Below are 21,215 nucleotides of genomic sequence, written 5' to 3'. Positions count from 1 at the left end.
ACNTGGAGACAAATATGTAGTACCACGAGATGTTAATGTGAATATCATGAAAAGATTCAATGCATTCCACAACTCAATGTGTCTATGAAATGTATACCAACAGAAGTTTATAATATCGATTTTTTTATATATGTATGTGCGCACGTACACAATATATTAATGTTTTTTAGGTACATATATCTCTATGTGTGTGTGATATTCAATCTGGTAAGTTCGGTATATTGAGTAAAGGGACAATTTTGTTTTATTTCTTCTTTTATTGTTTTTTCCCCTTTTTTTTGGGTTTTTTTATTTTTGGTCTATTTAAGTAATTGTGTGTGAACTATAGATGTGGATTGTCCAAATGGATCTTTTACTCTTAAGTGAACGTAAATGGATCTTTTTTTGTTAGTTACCACTTACAGTTCATGATCTGAACTAATATATGATGTTCGATCGAATATTTTCAGCCAATGTTCAAATACTATATTTCGATCGGTTGTGAGTACCATTTCTATTTTAAGTTGTATCTTTATCCATGGATAAATAAATAAAAAATACATGCACAAGAATTTGTATTTGACGATGAGTTCTTTTCCACTAGATGGGGGATATTTTCCACAATAAATCAATCACGAATAGATTCCACTAGGCCAAATTGGAGCTAAAAAAATAAATAGATAAAGGGAAATGCATGGAATTTTTATACATTTTAAAAGGATGTACTTCACTATAACCAAATATTGAGAAACGGCAAATGTATTCTGTCAACAAAAAAAATTGTATTCACTTTCAAATGTGGTTATCTATGCAATAAAAATCGAGCTAATTGACAGCTCGAATCGTTACAATATATGCGACTCAAATATTTGAATTGTATTATTATTATTATCAGCAAACGTGTCGATAAGAGTAATAAATGCAGCAGACAAGTTTGAAAGAATAATTGGTTGATGAATAATTGGTTGAGGAACGCGATCCACAATATGCGTAAGGAGATCCTATAAATAGAGTTATCCTCCATCATTCTAAAATCATCTCTTTTTCGAGTTTCCTCTCATCTAATAGCATTTGAGTGCTTAGTTCTATAATATTTGTGAGGTGTTTGTTCTCCTGTATTAAGAGAGTATGTGTTCTCTTTGGAAACACAGTGAGTGAGTTGTACACCACAAAATATTATAGTGGAATTCTTTTCATCTTGTCCGTGGTTTTTACCATAATAATTTCTAGGGTTTTTCACGTAAATCTCGGTGTCCGGTTTATTCTTTATTTTCATATTATTATCTCAAATTTCCGCAAGTGAGACCAACAAAACGTGCATTCTATATTATCATTAACAGTAATATCATGATCGAATGATAATATTGTAATTGAGTTATACATAGGGGTGAGAATTCGGTTAATTCGGTTACCGACCGAACCGAATTAACCATAACCGAACTGAACCGAAATATTTAGTCATAACCGAACCGACCGAATTAATTTTCATAACCGATGACAACCGAACCGAATTAAAATCGGTTAATTCGGTCGGTGACCGAATTAACCGATTAGTTTTTTTAAAAAATTTTGTGATTAATTTTAATTATATATGTAATTTTTCTCGAACACCACCGTCTACACAAATGCATAAAAACATAAAATCACACACATAACAAATGTAAAAGTTTGTTTGAACACAATTAATACATATTATATCGATTTTAAAATTAAAAATTAAAATATGTATAAAAATTGATAAATAATAAAAATTTATTAAATAATAATATTTATTATATCGGTTAATTCGGTTAACCGATTTAAAAATTTTGAAAACCGTAACCGAACCGAATTAACCGATATAACCGAATTTTTTTAATTTGAAAACCGAATTTCCGAAATAACCGAACCGAATTAACCGAATTGGCTCGGTTCGGTCGGTTATTTCGGTTTAACCGAAATTTTGCTCACCCCTAGTTATACATCATACAGATATAGATATATTCAAAATAAACCAATTATAATGGCAAAAAGAATCACAATAATAAACATGAAATGTGTTTGGTGGAGACTAGGTCAACTCAAAGATTATCATGACACTAGAGAGAGCATGGAAGAATGAAAAACAAACACATTTCATTGATCAATTTTATTAGACGAGTTTTTTATTTTGGTTATTCATAAAAAAAATTAATTTTCAAGTAAAAAATATTACTTTTTATGGTAAATATGAGTAAAACTAACATGTGTCGCAAAAAAATATGAAATTGTCTCAGAAAATACTTATTCTACGAATAAATAGCTGGGGAGAGAATATTGTGAATTGTTTGCATTGGTTGCTGAGATGCCCTTCCCTGTCACATACCATATTTCTATAGCTCAATTTGAAATAATTATATATATTTTTTTAGAAAAATATACATATATATAATTGATACGATGTAATCCAAAAGTCAATAGTGGAAATTTTAATACCAAAGCTTCGGGACGGTGTGATGGAAATGATATATACTACCAAAGCGTGTTGATCGACACAATGAATCAAGAATATATATATAACAATATATATATATATATATATTGTTATAGATAATTTTTGTTGTATATGATTATTAGTTATATCTGTGCTCAAAATAAATATGACAAAATAATATCAATAAAAAAATTTTATTCAGCTATTTTTTAGGTGATTGAGTTCAATAAAAATTTTATATAATTTATATATAAAAAACTTCTTGATGTATTAAATAATGAGATAAAATATTAAAAATTAAAGAATATTTCTTTCTATTTCCAACCAAAATTATTTTTATATATCTCACAAATAAGCACATATTTATTCAGATATAAACAAAATAAAAATTGTTTTTACAATTAACAAAAAAAAAATCAAAACATTAAATGGAGCCACAATGGCCTTGACATTTTCCAACATATTTTCACATTTCCATCCATTTCCCACAAACAATTATAATTCTCTCTTTTTATTATACAATTTTTTTTATTATTATTTTCCATGAATTTGAATGCACGTCTCTTTCTTATTTGGGGAGTTTTATCCAACTACATCACTTACAAGATGGTGGGATGATAACAACTACAAATGTCCTTAATATATGAGTTAGTAAACAAAAACTTGTGTGAGACGGTATCATTGGTTGTATTTTGTGATACGGATCTTTTATTTTGGTCATTCATGAAAACGTATTATTTTTTATGTTAAAAGTATTACTTTTTATTATGAATACCGATAGAGTTGACCCATCTCACAGATAATGATTCGTGAGACCGTTTCACAAAAGACCTACTCTTAGTAGTATTGCCTTCAAAGGATCGTTGTTCGAGTAAGTAAGCATTTGATCAACGATCATGTATTTAATTCTTCAAAACTAACATCTTTTCAGACGAATCTATCGTCCCGTCATAAAAATATATGCATTCTTGATATCATTAACCATTGTTGGTTGTGATTATTAACAGTCAATTAAGTCCAATTAAATGACACCAATAAAAAAAAAAACTTTGGTTTTAAAAATTAAATATTATGAGCTGTGGATGATCAATTAAAAATGGTCATTGAATTTTGTGTTGCAGGTTGATGTGCCAGCTCTCTTCTACGCAACTAATTTCAATGAATCTGTGGGGCTTTGGGAATTTCTAATAATTGAATCCCATGTGACCACCATATAAGTTTCCAAATTTTTTAATGGAGTAGAAGGTAAAAAAAATATCATATTATATCATTATTTTTTCCTTTCGGATAAGATTTTCCAATGTTATTTATTATTTTTGGACACTATTTAATTACTTCAATATACATTTAAAAAAAATTAGATGTATAGATAAGAATGATAGAAATCTAGTCGTTTTCTAGCATGCGTCTTGTGATTAATGTTTGTTCAGTGATTCTGTCTCACGGATCAATTTTGTTGAATTTAATTTTTATCTTGAATATAATATGAGAACCAAGCTGATTTATTTATTTGGGTGACCTAATTGCAAGAAGAAGGAATGCACCCTTCCAAGGGTAGCTGAGTTGGTAAGGTAGTATACATTTATCGAGAGATGTTATGTTTGAATCCTCATGTCTATGCTTTCTTAGTTGAGTCTGCTGCACGAGGTTTGTCCAATATAATTTATTTGATAAGCATGATTTACATACTATTGTATTACGGTGACGGATTTCCCGATTAAAAAAAAAAAGGAATGCATAATTTATTTGGTCAAATTGAAGGCCCGTGGTAGGTGGTGTTTTATGTGTCACGGGGGAAGTACCTACTTTTGGATTAATAGTTGCGAAATAAAAAAAAAATTGGACCCAGTGAGTTAAAATTGTAATGTGGCTGAGTTTTGAAATAGTTGGACTTCACAATAATGTTCAATTGGGCCTAACCCAAAGGCAATAGCCCGGCCATTTTATTCATTGGGCCCAACTTGAAAAATCTCAAAAGTACCCAATACAATTAATTATACACCGATACTTCTATGCTTACATATTAATGAATTAATAATTATCTTTGATTGTTGAAATTTAATGTGAAACTTATCCGAATTTCATTTCTAAACCCATACCGGTAGATTTATTACTTGAATTTTGAAAACAAAATCCACCCGGATATATTATTAATATGTCGTTCGAGCTCGACCCGCGCTCAATTTTTTTTAGTCGAAATCGAACTATTGTTAGTTGAAATGAATGAATCAAAATAGTAGAGTTGGAATATATAGAAAAATACACAAACCTTAATAAAATTCGTGTTTCCCAAATAATAAGTTAATTTGTAATAAAATAGCAATATCCGATACTCTTATGTCAAAACAAATAAACGGCCATCTCCATCACTTTTAAGTAGATTTAATGTAATTAGTTGAAGGTCATATGTGTTGGTCAAAAATGGGATTTAAAAATAATTTTGTGACATGAAATGGTAGTTTTTGTTTTTATTAGTTGAGGGAAGAATTTTGCACAATTGAGATTCGGACCCGAAACCTCGTCTCAAATGATAAATATATGTGTCGTACCATGCAAAAGTGATTAAACTCTCTTGATTTTATATGATCTTCCATGGGCAAACAAGATAAATAAATCGAATAATACTGTTTTTAAAACGGTATCATACTTGATTCGTGGTGATTTTAATACTTTTTTCCTTGTGTCCATCAATATATTAGAACGTAAATTGTTCTAAAAGTTGCAAAAATGTTGGTAAAAAAAATTATGAAAATATTCAAAATAATCATCGCAAAATGATTATCAAATTAAGGGGGACATTCATTTGCGCGGCTTATAATTAATATTAATTAATTAATATAAATATATGGTTATAGTGTCACGTTTTCACACTCCCCTTTATTTTAAAAAAAATACGGCAAATTCTAAAATAATTATATATATTTGAATGGATACCACATGTTGTCATTAGATTGATTGAAATCCATTGATTTTAAGTTTTTTGTTTTTTGTTTTTTGTCTAAAATAATTGCAATAAATTTAAAATGACAAAAACTTGTGTAAGACGATCTGACGGGTCGTATTTTGTGAGATGGATCTCTTATTTGGGTCATCCATGAAAAATTATTACTTTTATGANATGGATCTCTTATTTGGGTCATCCATGAAAAAGTATTACTTTTATGATAATAGTATTACTTTTTTATTGTGAATATCGGTAGGGTTGACTCGTCTCACAGATAAAAATTTGTGAGACAGTCTCACAAGAGACCTGCTCATGTAAAATATATTGGAAGTAAATGGCATTTCAAATTCAGTCCGGATTTTCGATTTGATTCTATTTTTTCATTTATTTTATATATTAATAATAAATATGAATAGATTAAAAAAATTGGAAATTCGGTTAAACCAAAAAACGGAAAGCATTCAGATTTTAACCGAACCGTTCAATTCAGTCCGGATTTCGGGTGAGTTTCAGTTCGTTTTTGGTCCATATGAACACCATTAAACCTAAGCCGATTTAATTTTTTTCTTCTTCCCACGAGAAAAGTTGAACTCGCGGTCCAAATCAACCATGTCCACTTGTGATCCCGGTGGGCAGTGCTCACCCATGACCCACCAACCACGGTCAGTCGTGGTCCAAATCAACGATGCTCACCCACCAGCCATGGCCCCCCACATTTATGTATTTATAAAGACAACTATTGTTACATTGTACCCACCGCAACCAACCTTCATTTATCCAATCCAATGTGTGCGGTCGCAGGAACAAAATGTCAATTACAAGGCCCAAAAAAATGTTTACCAAGTTGAGATTGCACAACATACAAGAACATATATCATTGGAATAACAAACTTAAGACCAAGTCAAATCCTAAGACAAAAGCAACACAAAATGAGCAAATCCCTCAACAACAAAAAAAAAAAAGAAAAAAGAAGGAACATCAAACTTAATTCACTGTTTACTAACACAGTACCCGAACACTTGAAAAGCAAAATACTTGGAAAAAGTACCCAAATTCCTTGTGATTTAAATAATGGAACAGCTACTGGTGTTCTCATCACTGAACATGTGAGCAGAAGAATGATCAGCAGCGTGGTAGTATCGGCCAGGCTCGCTGAAACCGTAGGGAATCGCACCGTAACCATGGTAGAAGCCAGTGCTTTGAGGGATGAATGGAGACCTGTTGTACATCATCTGTGTTTGCTGCTGGTGCAAGGGATTCATGGAAGGATAGCCGCCATTCATGTTCATCATCATGAGTGAAGGATTGTGTCCCGCGCTTAATCCGTTCACCGGGAAACCTCCTGCAGGATTATTCCCCTGGAAGACATTGTTTGGTTGGATCTGTAATCCCCTCCCGTTGTTTCCATGAAAGCCAGCAAGATTCATAATGGTATTTATGTCGTTCACCCTCTTCCCTTGTCCAGTACTGTCCAGTGTTTTCTGATCAATCACACTGGGATTTCCATTTCCCTTCTTCCCAGGATTCTTTGCTTCGGCTTGTTTCTTGAGCAAAGCCAGTTGGCTGAACTTATCCTTGATAACTTGCATTTCCTCGTCTTCTTCTTCATCATCGGAATCAGGAAGACAACCATCTTCTTGTTGTGTCACAAAGGGGGATTTCTGCTTCTTTTTCAGGGATTCAAGATTTCTAAAAACATTTTGCTGCTGCCCTTGTTTGTTCTTATTAGAATCTTGTTTGATGAAAGATAATTTTTGTTTCTGGTTTTGGTGGTTACCCTTTTGAGACCAGAGCTCAGCATGCTTCCCAACCTTCACTAGTTTCTTGATTAAGACTGCGGAATCCACATTTCCTGAGACTGTAACTTTTTGTAACTCTGCATCTAAGCTTACTTTATAAACTCCTGAGTACAAAAAAATTCAAGATACTATTACAAGAAAGTAAGCATTTTTACACTCATTTGTAAGTGATTGGAACTGACAATGAAACCTTTAAGAAACACAAGGACAGCCACTCAGGAAAAAAGTGGGAGAAAATACATAAACAAATGAAAAAGTAAAAAAAAAAAAAACCTTCGATTTTCTGAAGAAGTCTCTTCACTTTCTGCTTGCACCCATCACAATGTATGTTCACTTTGAGAACACATGTCTGCATAAAATAATTATTTTTTCCAAAAAGGGGGAAATTTTACAGAAGAAGCCCAAACACAAACTTGGCTTAGTACATATATTAAGAACAAAGAAAGAAAGAAAAAAAAAAGAGATTTAAAAAGAAAAGATCACCTGGATCTTGAGGAGCTTGAAGTCTTCATTTTTAGTCATTTTTTGCAATCTTTCTTCCTCTTTACTTCATCTTTTGGGTCAAACATACAAAGCAGCAGTCGGGGGGTTGAAAGGCTTTAAATAGAAGCAGAGAAACTTCATTGGAGGTAGTGTGTTCTTTTCTTTTTTCTTATTTTTTTTTAAATTAATCTTCCAAATTAATATAAAAAAATGTGTTCAGAAAATTAAAATCAGACACATCAAACAGATAAAAAATAATAATTGTTTCTTATTATAATATGAAATATAGCTAGCTTTGAATTTTACTTCTGAAATTATTTTTGTACAAACATGCTTCATTCTGCGAGTAGTTAACTAATTGAGACAGTATAATTTATTATGTAATAAATTTAGCAAAACAAACCAATAATAGATTAATCATCTCAATTTCATTACTATTTTGAAGTTTTAGAGTACTTTAAGATTGTGTGATCGTAATTTAAAAACATGCAAATTTGAGAAATACTTATACGAAATGTTTCATGTATTTTTTGAGGAAGATGGTAATAAGTATGAGATATTGTTTCATGTAATGTTTTGTTTTTGTTATTTTATTTTTAACAATAAATGGATATTTTAAAACACGACCTTTGTAGAAATATTATTATTAACATGCCTGTTTATCAATATAAAAAATGAAAATATTCTTGAAAATCATAAATAAACTTAGATATTAATATTTTCCACTTGAATCAGATATGTCAACAAATTAAATCAAGATAACAACTAAGCCAATAAATTAAAAATCATTAAAGAAACTGGATCGATCAGTTCATCTTACATCAAAATTAACATCAAAATTTTAAATTGAATTGATGGTTAACCATATGAATAGATTTCAGATTGCTGGTTGTTATTTAATAAAAATAGGTCTTATAAAATGTAAAACGGCCAATATTTTCTACAACTTGAGAACAAATATTAAATTATAAAATTTAACTGTTTCACATTAAGTTATAAGTATCATCCCAAAATTCTGATACCCATCAAGAATTTATTTAATCGCNTTATTGAATTGAATGGGGTTCACTGAGAATATGACCCGTGGGAGGGTCTTGTCATTCTGCAAAGTTAAAATGGAGCCATTATTAAGTGCCTGCAATCTCAGCGACTTGTTAAAAGGAAGTAAAGCCCATGAAAAGCCAATACACAATATGCTAAATTCTACAAAAACATCTACTTTAATTGGTACATCTGATATGCTTTAATTGGTACATATGAAAAGTTCTTGAAATCTTCCAAATAATTGGAATTTTTTTTCTCAAAGTTTTTAGCTTCAAGTAAAATGTAAACACTTATGACGTAGCTAAAAAAACATACTTGATGTCTTGAAAAAGATTCGGGGTCATTCTTATACTCGGACGGAAATAGAAAACTTAACCGAGTCAGATTTCAATTTGCTCTCGGGAGCATAGCATGGGTAAAATTTAGTCGAGGTTCAGGTAATCCGGTCAGGGTCCTCTCGCCTGGACATGGTCTTCTAGCCCGGCCAGGGTCCTCTCGCCTCGCCTGGATATGGTTTCTAGCCCGACCAAAGTCCTCTCGCCTAGCCAAGGTTCATCTCGCCTGCCAGGGTCCTCTAGCCCGACCATGGTCCATCTCGCTCAACCAAGGTACTTTCATCCAACCAGGTTCAGGTCATCCGACTATTATGCTCACCATACATTATTAGCATGACAAGACTAGAACAATATGAGTCGCCATGTCTACTGACAAAAGACAAGACATGGGCAGTTGTGGCAGTTGTCAGAGGACATGGCATGGGCAACCGTTAGAAGACAAGGCTTGGGCATATGTCTAATCAGGAACAATGTACATGTACTATAATCGAGATCATCTTCTTCTCTATAAATACTCAAGTTTGATCATTTGGGAAAGAGATATTGCATTCTACTGTATTCAATAAATTCTCTATCTATTTAGTGAATCTTGTACCGATTTAAGCGTCGGAGTGGTCACGCCAAAAACCTTTCTGGCGCCCCACTGACATTAAGTGTATGCATATCATATGACTCATGCTCATTTTACCCTGTCAATGGTACTCACAGGCAAGACCACCCGGGCAGACTATCTCAGGCCAGGCCAGATCACCAGAGGTCATTCCACCAAGGCAGGCCAGACCACCCGGGCTCATCTCGTCAGGCCAAGCCAGACTTATCCATCATATCAAAATCTTCACAGGGAAACTACTTGTCTCTGCTCGGTAAATTGCCCAGCTCACCAAATTTACAGGGCATCATCAATAGTAATACTTCAATGCTAGATGGTTTGATCTCATTTCCACTCAAACCATTTGATACAAAACCAGAAAACTTGCATTGAGCTACGTTACAAGTTTATAGACGGAAAAAGATGATCGGAACAAGAACTTGGAAAAGAGCATCCCTGCCATATTTTTACTTGCACGTATTCTGGGCTTGTAAGGCCGTGAGGCAGCAATATGTATAGTATATCAAGTTGGCAATTGGTGTAGCCTGCTTGTGTGATTAAAGCTCCATGTACAACATGCAACCTTGAAAATTTGGGAAATCTTCACACAAGGACAAGTGACTTTCGCCTTGGCTATGATAAAAAGAAGAAAGATAAGGCAATAGAACTATTAATCATTCACAACATATTTCAAGCTTTACATACGCCTACATTTATATTTAGACTTATATTTAGAAACCGACTGTTGCAGGTAATGTAACACCAAACTCATTGATCAGTCCTGGCTTATGTAAAGACCTACATGAGATCTCTTCTACACCCGTTTGATTCAGTATTAGTATCGAGAGCACAAGGAGCATGGATTGGTCAATCCTTTGATTGATAGGTACACTAATTTTTAGCAAATAATGGCCCCCCGAATCCATTTCATTTTATGACATCAAGTAGGTCTGAAAAAACAAAGAAGCCCATTAAATTAAGTTGTAATTGATGAGTAGGAGACTGTAATACTTACATATGTCCTTTCAACTTCTTCAATGAATTTCTCAGGGTAATCGAAATACTTAGCACATTCTTTGTTTATTACCACCGAAAGAGTTCCCTGACCGGCCTTTTCAAGATTCCTTATTCAAATGGTCAGGGCCGACTTATCTGGATTGCAACCTGAAGCCTTCATCAGCTCATATGTATCCATTGCTTTGTTTACCTTTTCTACTTTGAAATAAGCTACAATCATCTCAGTGAAGGTCTTCGTGTCAGGTTCTAAGCCTTCACTCCCCAGCTCCACAAAGAGTCGTTCAGTCATCTCGATCATTTTGATCTTACTAAGATTCACCAGTTAGAATACAATATTAAGATTGATCAAGACAAAATATTAAATTATTCTAAAACAATTAAATCAAATCACAAAACCTGGAGAAACACTTGGCATCACACTTCCTAATACAGAACAATTAACCTTTTTGAATCATTAACTATGGAAGATCACAAATGATACAGTACAATAACAGAGAAAGTTGATCTAAAAGACAGCACCATGTTCACAAGAATTTATTCCACGCTACCTTAAGTAACACTCATCCAATGATCGTGAAAGGATTCACATGTGATTTTCATGCATTGGGTCAAATGAAAAATGGCGTGGCTCCTAATACAGAACAATTAACCTTTTTCAAGTGATAGAACGAACTGTAAACAAAGACGCAAATGCTTTTATAAAACAAATCAAACAGCTAATTTCAACAAATCTCTACAGGGCTTGATCGTGAAATCAAAAGGTACATGTTAGCGCGGATACATTGGTAGTAATGTTCCAAGGAAAATATAGAATGGCCGACCAAAAACAATCATTTTCAAGATAGAGAGCAAGTGAATCAACATTTTTATTAACAAACGAGACCATCAAGAATTCAAGAGAAGCAGAAAAACTTTAAATTGATGAACAATACCTTGAGGGCTAAATCTAATTCATTTTGCCTCTGCAATTCAGCCAATGTATCCAACAAATCATCTTTCAAAAGCCTGCTGACTTTAGTACTGAAAACATGATCCAATTTAGAAGAGTTCTGGGCCAATTTTAAGGACTGAACTGCTTGAATGGCCTCGGTGGAGAGAACCCGTTTCCTCCACAGGGGTTTCCGTGGTCCATTCCTTAAACCGCAGACGATTCTCTTCGTGTTTCTTGCGTGAATAAAGGTGCAAAGTTGGTTCTTTTCCCAAAAAGCCAATTAAGAGAACTCGAAGCTCATCATATGAGCCTAACAGAAAACTCCTTAACAAGAAAAAGCACCCTCTGTTTGAGCAACCCGGGGTGGGTTACATAGAATTTTGTATCATAAATAAGCGACAGAATTTTCAGCCTGAACCCAATACTCATTCCAATCGAGCCATGTAATAGCAGAAATTGAAACTTTTTCAGGCAAATCGAATTTTGAAATAAACGGATAGCTGAAGAACAATATCAAGCCTAGGAAACGAAATCAAACATAGAAATACATTAAACTCGTTTGGTTAAAGAAGTTGAAGTTTGTGGGTTAAAAAAGTGTTTTTTTTTTTAAAAAAAAATTGCGGTGTTTGGTTACAAAAATCATTTAAAAACACTTAAATGTTTCTTTTTAAAGCTGATATTTATGTTTTTTTTTTTAACTTTTTACTTATAATTTTTTAAAAAATTAAAACAAAATCACATTTTAACGTTCATCAAAATTGTTTCTATTTTTTTTAATAATAAAAATACTTAAAAAAACTGAACTTATTTAAGTGATTTATTTAAACTACAAATTTTGTATCCAAACTCACTCGAATTGTAAATACTAGGAGCTGAGAAAGATGAAGATGAAAATTTTCTTCTTTTTTGGAAGAAAAAGTTCAAGGTTTTAAAATATATCACAGAGCAGTATCTGTACAGTTCAAATTTTTTAGGTTATTTGGTAATAAATAATCAAGGGACTTTAATTCAAAAAGTCATGTTGATTTTGAAGGTCACTGTTGAAAATTATAGTTTCAACAATTATACTTTAACATATTTATTTTATTTTTTAAAACTATTTAACATGAGTTCTTGGAACGTACGATGATAACTTTTATAAAGAAGTTTTAATCGAACGATCACAATTCTACGTCCACTTTTTTTTTAATCATGCTGTGAGATATTCACGCACTGCTTTCATCGATCATCACACTTTTAGTTCTAAGGATCTTTCTAGCTCCATTAAGCTACGAGATGGTTCCTTTTATTCTACTTGGATAGATCATATCAATCCTCAAATTACACCGTCTTAGCGAAGATTATCTCGTCAAATATTTCACTGTTTCATTAATCTAAGATAGTGTTTGTAAATGCTTAAAAGTTTATGAGAACTTTTTTGAAACATTTGCAAACACTACCTAAACGTATGTCTCCACCCTCGATGCCTTCGTTAAACGCAGTATTTTATTTCTACTACTCTGGGAATCTGCTAAACACCACCACTTGTATCTTTCCATGATGCAAACAACTTGTAAAGGTCAATTGATAGCAAAACACAAGCCAAACACATCAAATAAAATTATACATATTAAACTTATATGTATATGTGTGTGTCACATAATGGAGCAGGCATCGACATTTTCGTCACTGAAAAGGGTAGAATACTTCTCTTCGTGGGCATTCGGGCTGGGAAAAGCTTGAACCACGTTTCTCACATAGCCAGGGGGGGCTTTCTTGTCGTAGGCTCCAGGGGCGTAAGGGTAATATGCCAGATCGTATTTCACGTACGGCCACATCTCTGCCGCCTTCCCGGTGCTCCTCACTTTGCTCAACACCTTCTTCGGATCTACGTACCCGTTCACTGTCACTTTACTTTCTTTCCTATTTACATTTACTGCTTTTGCACCTGCAGATATATAACACAAACAAATTTAGTCGCCCTTGCTCGTACAGAGATCGATGTTAAAATATGATGGATGCTGAGATGATTATACATACAACTCAAAATATTCCTTTAATATATTATCATTGTTTATAACTTTTGATAAAATGACAGTCTCCGGATATGTAACTTAATCGACTATGGCCATGTGAAGGGCTGGATCACTAAAAAAAATAGGAATCAGTGGTCTAAATTGAACCAAATATGCTGATGGATCGATTGGTTAATTTGTGAGTCGGGGAGTATAATTCCACATTAAAGACTTCGAAATTTGCTGAGGGAATATGTAATATAAAATGCAAAGATTTATGAGAGATATAATCTGTATTTATGGAAGATAATTTATTTATTTATTTAAAATCAATGTTCTTTTGTTTGATATTTTAGAAACTGTCTAATATATTTAAATGCAAAAAAAAAAACTATTAACGCGTGGAAGTTGACAGATAACATATTCTTATAGATTTTAATTTAATATATCTTAACAAAAGAAAAAAAAAGGTGGGGGGGGACATATAATTTCCTAATATTGAACGATAAAAACCCATGCCATAAATATCATTATCATTTAATATCGAACTATAAATTAAAAGTTTTCGATTATAAATTTTCAATTGTAATGCCATATTTATTAATGAAGTTATGAAATAAAATGTTTTACAGTATCTGTGTGTGTGTTCTGGGAAGCTAGGTCTTACTAACCTTTCATGGAGGAAACTGCATTTCTGACCCGCCTTTCGCATCCTTCACAGTCCATCTTTACCTTTATTTCGACCGTCTGCATAATCCCAAAGTTAACATTTTCAAACTCGATTAATCAACTCATAACATCAGAAAGACAATATATATATCCATACATTTTCTATTATATATATATATATATAGATATATAGATTTACCCTCAATGGCTTGCGTTTGCTCTTTCTCATGCTTGTAACTTCAAACACATCCGAGATATGATCGAGAAAACCCATTCTTTTCTGTGTATTTTGTTGGGTTTTCCTCTGTATTTGGTTGTGTTTTTTGGTGGTCTGAAGGTGTTGGGACTTGGGGAGCAAGGAAGGTATGTACGTGAATGTGAGGAGATTTGTTTTGGTTCTTTGTTGTGTAACCCTCTATTTATAGACGCACACGCGTTCACCTTTTTATGTGATTTTATTTATTGTATATTTCTTTTAATTTTTTTTACTCTCTAAAATTATTAATTACTACCCCTTCTAATGTTAAAATGAAGTTTTCCATCGTTCACGTATCTGTCTGAGTTGGTGGGATATGTGAGTATTTGGACAATGATCATGAGTTCGATTCCTCCTACCAACACATTCTCATGACACGAACCTATCGTATACAGGACTGGTACAATGTGGTTTGCTTGGATAGCGTGATTGTAAATTATTGTATAGTTTCATCACATAGTATGCATCATGTGACCACCGCTGAGATGACGTTCACCTATTGGATTTACAAATTCATCACATCCAATAGGTGGATGTCGGATCAACTGTGCTCATAGTGGGTTGCCCACAGTGAGTCGATCTGATCTATATATGAAGCTAAAAATATTATTTTTTGCATGAAAAAATAATATTTTTTCACGAGTCGAGTCGAGTAGAAAATCTATATCACAAAATTGATCCATTAAATGTCTCATAGGAGCTTTCTTGTATATATAATATGTGTGTGTGTATTCAGACACCTCATTATTTATTTCACATATTCCAAAATTAATAAATGAATTACTTTACTTGCCGTCTAATTAATGACTTTTTAAATAAGATCGTTAATTAATCTTTTGTTTATTCAAATTTTAATTAATAGTATATTCAATAATTTGAATTAATTTATGGTAAGTTACATTCTTACACATACAGCTTCGTCACCATAATAATAGCTCCTTATAATGTAAGCAGATTATTATTTTACTGTGTACATTATACTTTCTTTTTTTGTTCATTCATACTTAAATAATATTTTAAATTAAGCCAAATAATAGCTTAAAAAGTTTAATAGGTCTTATTTGTCACAGTTTCCACGTCGAGTAGACCTATTTTTATTTGAATTAATAATTATGTCACGATAAGTAAGAATTTTTGTGGCTAAGTAATTTGCAAATTTCAAAAATATGGAAATGTGAAACCATTAATGAATAATGGTTGCTATTGCTAATACATTTCTGTCGACAATTTCAAACTATCAAATCATAATTTATAATTGATTGAGACTTCCCTATGAATCAATTTATAATATTTTAAAATATATATTGACTACCTAAATATTATGAATGGTCTCTAAAACAAACACACAAATTATATACATACATATGAAAAACTGTATTTTTGGTTCTATGAGTTTTGGATTTCGCGATTTTAGTTATTTATTTCATTAACTTTCAGTTTTAGTCATGTATCTTCGAATTTTTGACAATTTTATTTTCTTCACCTCGAATAGTTTTTTTTCGAAGTTTCTACATAAAAAAAAACTTGTCACGATTTCATCATAATTTACAAGTTATGAAATATTATTCTCAAAATATCTGCAAGTGACATTTTCAATTTGATAATATGTACAAGCATGCAATAAGATATAATAACGAAAATAATTAATTTATTATACTTGATCAAATTCCAAAATCATACACGTAACGTGTTTAAATATAATAAAGTAATTAATTAAATCTTATAATTTTTTGGACAGCAAGACAAAATACAAATGGCAGATAAATAATCCTTTTTTTCCTTCCCACGCCTTGTGAATTTTAACGTTACACGTTGTACCTTGAGGTACACTTCACCATTTGAAAATTTTAAATAATATGTAATGATTGACCATTAAAATAATAATCAACACCGACCAGACACATATGTAACTAAACAGTAAAGAAAAATATAAAAATAACAGCAACAATTGTTAGAGTTTCTGGGTTACGACGAACAACCTTCCGCTCATATTTTCGATCATTCAATAAAGTTTTTCCGATAAAAACAAGTGTGTTCGAAACTTAAAAATGAAAACTATTTTGATAGAACAATAGTGATTGAAATGTGAAATGTGAAACAATATATGCACTTCACTTCAACGATATTCACATAGATGTTCACAATAAGTGTCGAGGNTATAATAATCATATATTATAGTTTGACATATAAATTGCCATGTGGCATGGCAGGCAACAATAAATATAGGGTGATTGGACACGACAAAAATATGGTCTGCGCAGGGTGTCGGATATGTTTGAGACTCGAAAATATATATTTCTAATTTAAGGTAAAATAATTGAAGAAATTCATTATTTAAGTAAACATCTCTTATTTTTGATATATTTTGATTGATTGGCGGTTTAAATTTTAAAATGGCTTAATACATTTTAAATTATTGTCATTTTTGTTTAATAGATAGATGTGATCAAAAAAATCATACCAAATAAAATACTTTAACAGATAATTACGAACCAATTTTTTCAATGGAAATGAATTGAACCATCTGAAAATATAATTGTGTATCAAAGAAAAATAGAAAGATGATTCTATCCGGAAGTGAAACCACTCCGATGTTCAAATCAATATAGTTTTGAGAGAAAAAAATACATGACTAAGTTAAATCATTGCATAGAAAAGACATATGGAATGTGTACCTCGATAAGGGTTAGTATCACTTTATTTACAGGTGGAGACTCATATATAATTAATATGGATTTTTGTAATATGTGACAACTAGATTTGTGCATATGTACGTAATTTTTTTGTAATTTCTCTACAATATAATTAGAGATTTGATAAGATTTTTAACATATCATCAATAATAAACCCTACAAAAAAATGACCACGAGGGTAATGATAGAAGCACGTTTAAGTGAGTCAAATTATATTTTAGAGTACGTAAGATAATATTCTGGTTTTCTGTAATAATTTTCTTTGAGCATTTGTTTCTGGTTGTCTGTGATACTTTTCTTTGAGTATTTATTGTGGACTGGGCTTTTTGAGATGTGCCAAATAAAGTGGCCCATATAGTCATCAAGTGATCTTTCATTCCGAGTTCATAGAAAACCAAAAGTTGATGTACTTCTAGAGTTATAATACGTGTCCGAGAAGACCATATATTATTAAGAGTCTGGACAGAAAAATTGTTTGATACAATGATGATCAGAGTTGCTTGAAAGTCAAAAATCAAATAAAGTTGCAGATGAAGACCCAGTGAAAGTCGAGCTCAAATGAAGAGCGGTAGAGAATAGAGTGCAAAAAACCGAGCTCGAATAAAGAGTTATATGTAATAATCTGCTAAAAATCGAGCTCAAATAAAGATCTATAGAGCATAATCTATTAAAAACCGAGCTCGGATAAAGAGCTATATATAAAATCTTGTTGAGAACCGATCTCGAATAAAGAACTATAGAAACTACCACTGAAGACCAAGCTCAAAAAAAGAGCAATAGATTAAGAATTCAATTAATGTTGTCGAGCGCGAGGTCGGGCTTATGTAATTGCCCAGTAGAATTGGGCTTATTGAGTGCCAAGCATGTCGGGCTTATGTATTTTTCAAGCAGAGTTGGGCTTACTGAGAGCCGAGCTGGTCGGGTTTATGTATTTTTCAAGCAGAGTTGTACTTACTGAGCACCGAGCTGGTCGAGCTTATGTATTTGCCAAGCAGAGTTGGGCTTACTGAATGTCGAGCTGGATGGGCTTATGTATTTTCCAAGAAGATTTGCGCTTAATGAGTGTCGAGCTGGTCGAGCTTATGTCATTGCCAAGAAGAGTTGGAATTATTGACTGCCGAGCTGGTAGAGCTTATGTCTTTGCCAAGAAAAGTTGCGTCTACTGAGTGCTGAGCTCAAATAAAGAGCAATTGAAAGAATCACTGGAGACCAAGCTCAAATAAAGAGCAATAGAGAAAAATCTACTCAAAAACAAGCTCGAATAAAGAGCCATAGAAAATAATATGTTGAAAATTGAATTTGAATAAAGAGCTATAAATAATAGCATGTTAAAATCGAGCTCAAATAAAGATCTATAGAGAATAATTTGCTAAAAAATAAGCTAAAATAAAGTGATGTAGATAAAATCCTATTGAGAACCGAGCTCGATTAAAGAGCTATTGAAACAACCATTGAAGACCAATCTCGAATAAAAAGAAGTAGATTAAAAATCCAATTAATATTTCCGAGCGCGAGGTTGAGCTTATGTATTTACTAAGCAGAGTTGGACGTGCTGAATAATGATCTAGTCGAGTTTATGTACTTGTCAAGTAGAGTTAGGATTACTGAGTGTCAAGCTGACCGGGCTTTTGTATTTTTCAAGCAAAGTTGGGCTTTATGAATCCCGAGCTGGTCAGGCTTATATTGATTGTTGAGGGCTTATTGACTTTTCCTCACGTTAAAAAGTTTATTTTTATTTTTTTCGTTTAGGATTCATGTCTTGTAACTTGATAAAATTAAAGTAATATTTTAAACATTATAGCCGAAGAAATTCTAAAAATCACATGCACTCAAACAATTTTGAATCTTGCATAAAATTGCGATGACTGACTTTTTTTAGAAAAAGTTTGCGCTTGATCGAACAATTCTGAATCTTGTATAAAATTGAGGATTATTTATTTATTTAAAAAATTGAGAAAAAGAAAAAAGTATGGGCTCAATTAGGAAACCTAGCGTAAATGAAAATGATTCATAACATATTAAAATTTTTTTTACCAAACTCGGAAGCCTCGGATATTATTGAAAAGAGACAATAATTTTGTAAGATGAAAATTCAAGCTATTTTTTGTCACAAGAAAAGTATACAAAAGACTTATATCTATTTATCGAATTGTCGAGTAGAGCCGTAATAGGTTGCCATGAGTTTCCAAGATAAGGTGATTTATAGTAAAACTGACATGAGCTGAGCTCCGCAAGATGCATGTAGTCAAAAATAATATGTTTTACGCCGATCTCATAACAAACTAAGACATAAAAAATCCCAAAAATAATAATATAAATGATGCATCGTAATAAATTTATTATAAAATGTGTACACCCGTAATGGTTCATTAAAATTTTCATATGGATAAGAGATATAATATGTTTTTATATCCAATGAAATATTTTCATTATGTAAATTAGTATTTGATTTTTTATGCCTATCCACATTATAATATGANACATGAAAAAAAATTAATAAGATACCAAAGAAAATTCACAATTCGATAATGAGTTATTTCTAAACTTTAATTAATTTATGTATATAATAGNCTTTGGTATCTTATTAATTTTTTTTCATGTCCTCATATGACAGTTTTTATTAATTTTTTTCACGTCCTCATGTGACAGTTTGCTATAATTTATGTGTTTAAATTAAAGTTTTTTGCAACCGAAATTTTTTTGCGGTTTATATTTATAAATTATTTAAATAAAACACAATAAAAGATCGTTGTGATTTGAGCCGTCGATTTGGGTTGGGTCTGTCGGTTTGGCNCTATCTTGTCCAAAAATTATGGGTTGTTGAGACATTTTTGCAGTCACTCAAAATTGAGTGTCAAAGTTGATATTTGAGTTGTATTTTTGGATTCATGACAATATGTTCGTCAACATATTATTTTTAAGTTAGTTTTATCATTATCGTGAGGAGTAAATATATTTATTACAATATATAAATATTATCATTTTTTTAAATCAATATTCACTTTCGTGTTTGACATATTATGAGTANATTAATCTGGGTCAACCTTTTTTTTTTAAATACCGTGCGGAACATAATGGAATTATTCTAATATATATATCAGTATAAAAGTACAGGTCTTGTACAACAAACATCAAACTCAAACTAAGGTTCAACAACTAAATGTCAAGTGTTGAATCCTATCTACAGCAAGGTCAAAGCCCGTAGTCTCCACTCTAATCACGATCTCTCATCATCTCCTCGACCCTGATCCTGTCCCACCTGTTTTCATGCACACATACAAACACGACAACAGCCGGATAACTCTGGTGAGATATACATCCCAGTATAAATCAACAAAACATGCAATCATATAAACAACGTAAAAGCATGTAACAGATATCAGTCATATGTATCAACTCTGAAAACATAATCACTATAAAACTGTCAATCAATTCATGATTTCTTATCTCAGACTAGACTCATTCTTAGTCTAGGGATCTCGGTTTCCAGACGTTGGCATTCCTATATCGAATAACAGTAATAGAAGAAACTCCAATTCTATCTACTTCGATATAACCAAGCATCCGGTGTCTTGACCTATCCGTCACAGACTATGGCATTTTCATCAATATACTATCATGTGACAATGTGCAATGTGCCAGTGACGATTCCATCATTATTCGGCACTACTATCACAAGATCACTCGTCTAATACATGCTTTCTATAAATCAATAAAACAAGAATATCAATGTCAAACAATTGCAATAAAATAAAGTATGTGGTTTTAGGGAAACTAGAGTCCAATCTGACTCAAGTTAATCTCCCGGTTAACATCGACTTATACCTTTCGTTCGTAGTCTCGGTCTGAAGAATTGGAAGTTCTGAATTCAAGACTGTCTCTGTCAATGTCCAGTTGTAGCCTGCGTCGATAGGAACACAGTACTGAATTCGGATTGCAAATCGGACGGGTGGCTTTTCCACAATCACAATTCTAAAAAGGCGTAAGGATTTTTCACACTTCTCCAGAAGCTTTTCTCGATTATATATA

General features: G+C 32.2%; 2 protein-coding genes and 1 pseudogene across 2 annotated transcripts; all 3 read right to left on the bottom strand.

Annotated features, from left to right (window-relative positions):
* Nucleotides 1–6,225: 6,225 nt before the first annotated feature.
* Nucleotides 6,226–7,815, bottom strand: LOC140979788 (heavy metal-associated isoprenylated plant protein 37). Its single transcript, XM_073445355.1, has 3 exons — nucleotides 7,659–7,815; nucleotides 7,449–7,524; nucleotides 6,226–7,279 (listed from the first exon to the last, which is right to left on the bottom strand). Exons 1-3 carry the CDS (start codon nucleotides 7,695–7,697, stop codon nucleotides 6,441–6,443), a joined length of 954 nt encoding a protein of 317 aa, XP_073301456.1. The 5' UTR covers nucleotides 7,698–7,815; the 3' UTR covers nucleotides 6,226–6,440.
* Nucleotides 7,816–9,874: 2,059 nt separating this feature from the next.
* Nucleotides 9,875–11,854, bottom strand: LOC140979141 (protein THYLAKOID ASSEMBLY 8-like, chloroplastic; annotated as a pseudogene).
* A 1,310-nt stretch (nucleotides 11,855–13,164) lies between these two features.
* On the bottom strand, nucleotides 13,165–14,625 carry LOC140979439 (heavy metal-associated isoprenylated plant protein 21-like). Its single transcript, XM_073444833.1, has 3 exons — nucleotides 14,437–14,625; nucleotides 14,240–14,315; nucleotides 13,165–13,501 (listed from the first exon to the last, which is right to left on the bottom strand). Exons 1-3 carry the CDS (start codon nucleotides 14,509–14,511, stop codon nucleotides 13,209–13,211), a joined length of 444 nt encoding a protein of 147 aa, XP_073300934.1. The 5' UTR covers nucleotides 14,512–14,625; the 3' UTR covers nucleotides 13,165–13,208.
* Nucleotides 14,626–21,215: the final 6,590 nt, after the last annotated feature.

Source organism: Primulina huaijiensis, chromosome 6, assembly GCF_012295235.1.
Source record: "Primulina huaijiensis isolate GDHJ02 chromosome 6, ASM1229523v2, whole genome shotgun sequence".
NCBI classification, from domain to species: Eukaryota; Viridiplantae; Streptophyta; class Magnoliopsida; order Lamiales; family Gesneriaceae; genus Primulina; species Primulina huaijiensis.
The sequence above is the reverse complement of the archived record's forward strand: the minus strand, read 5'-3'. Positions and strand labels throughout refer to the sequence as shown.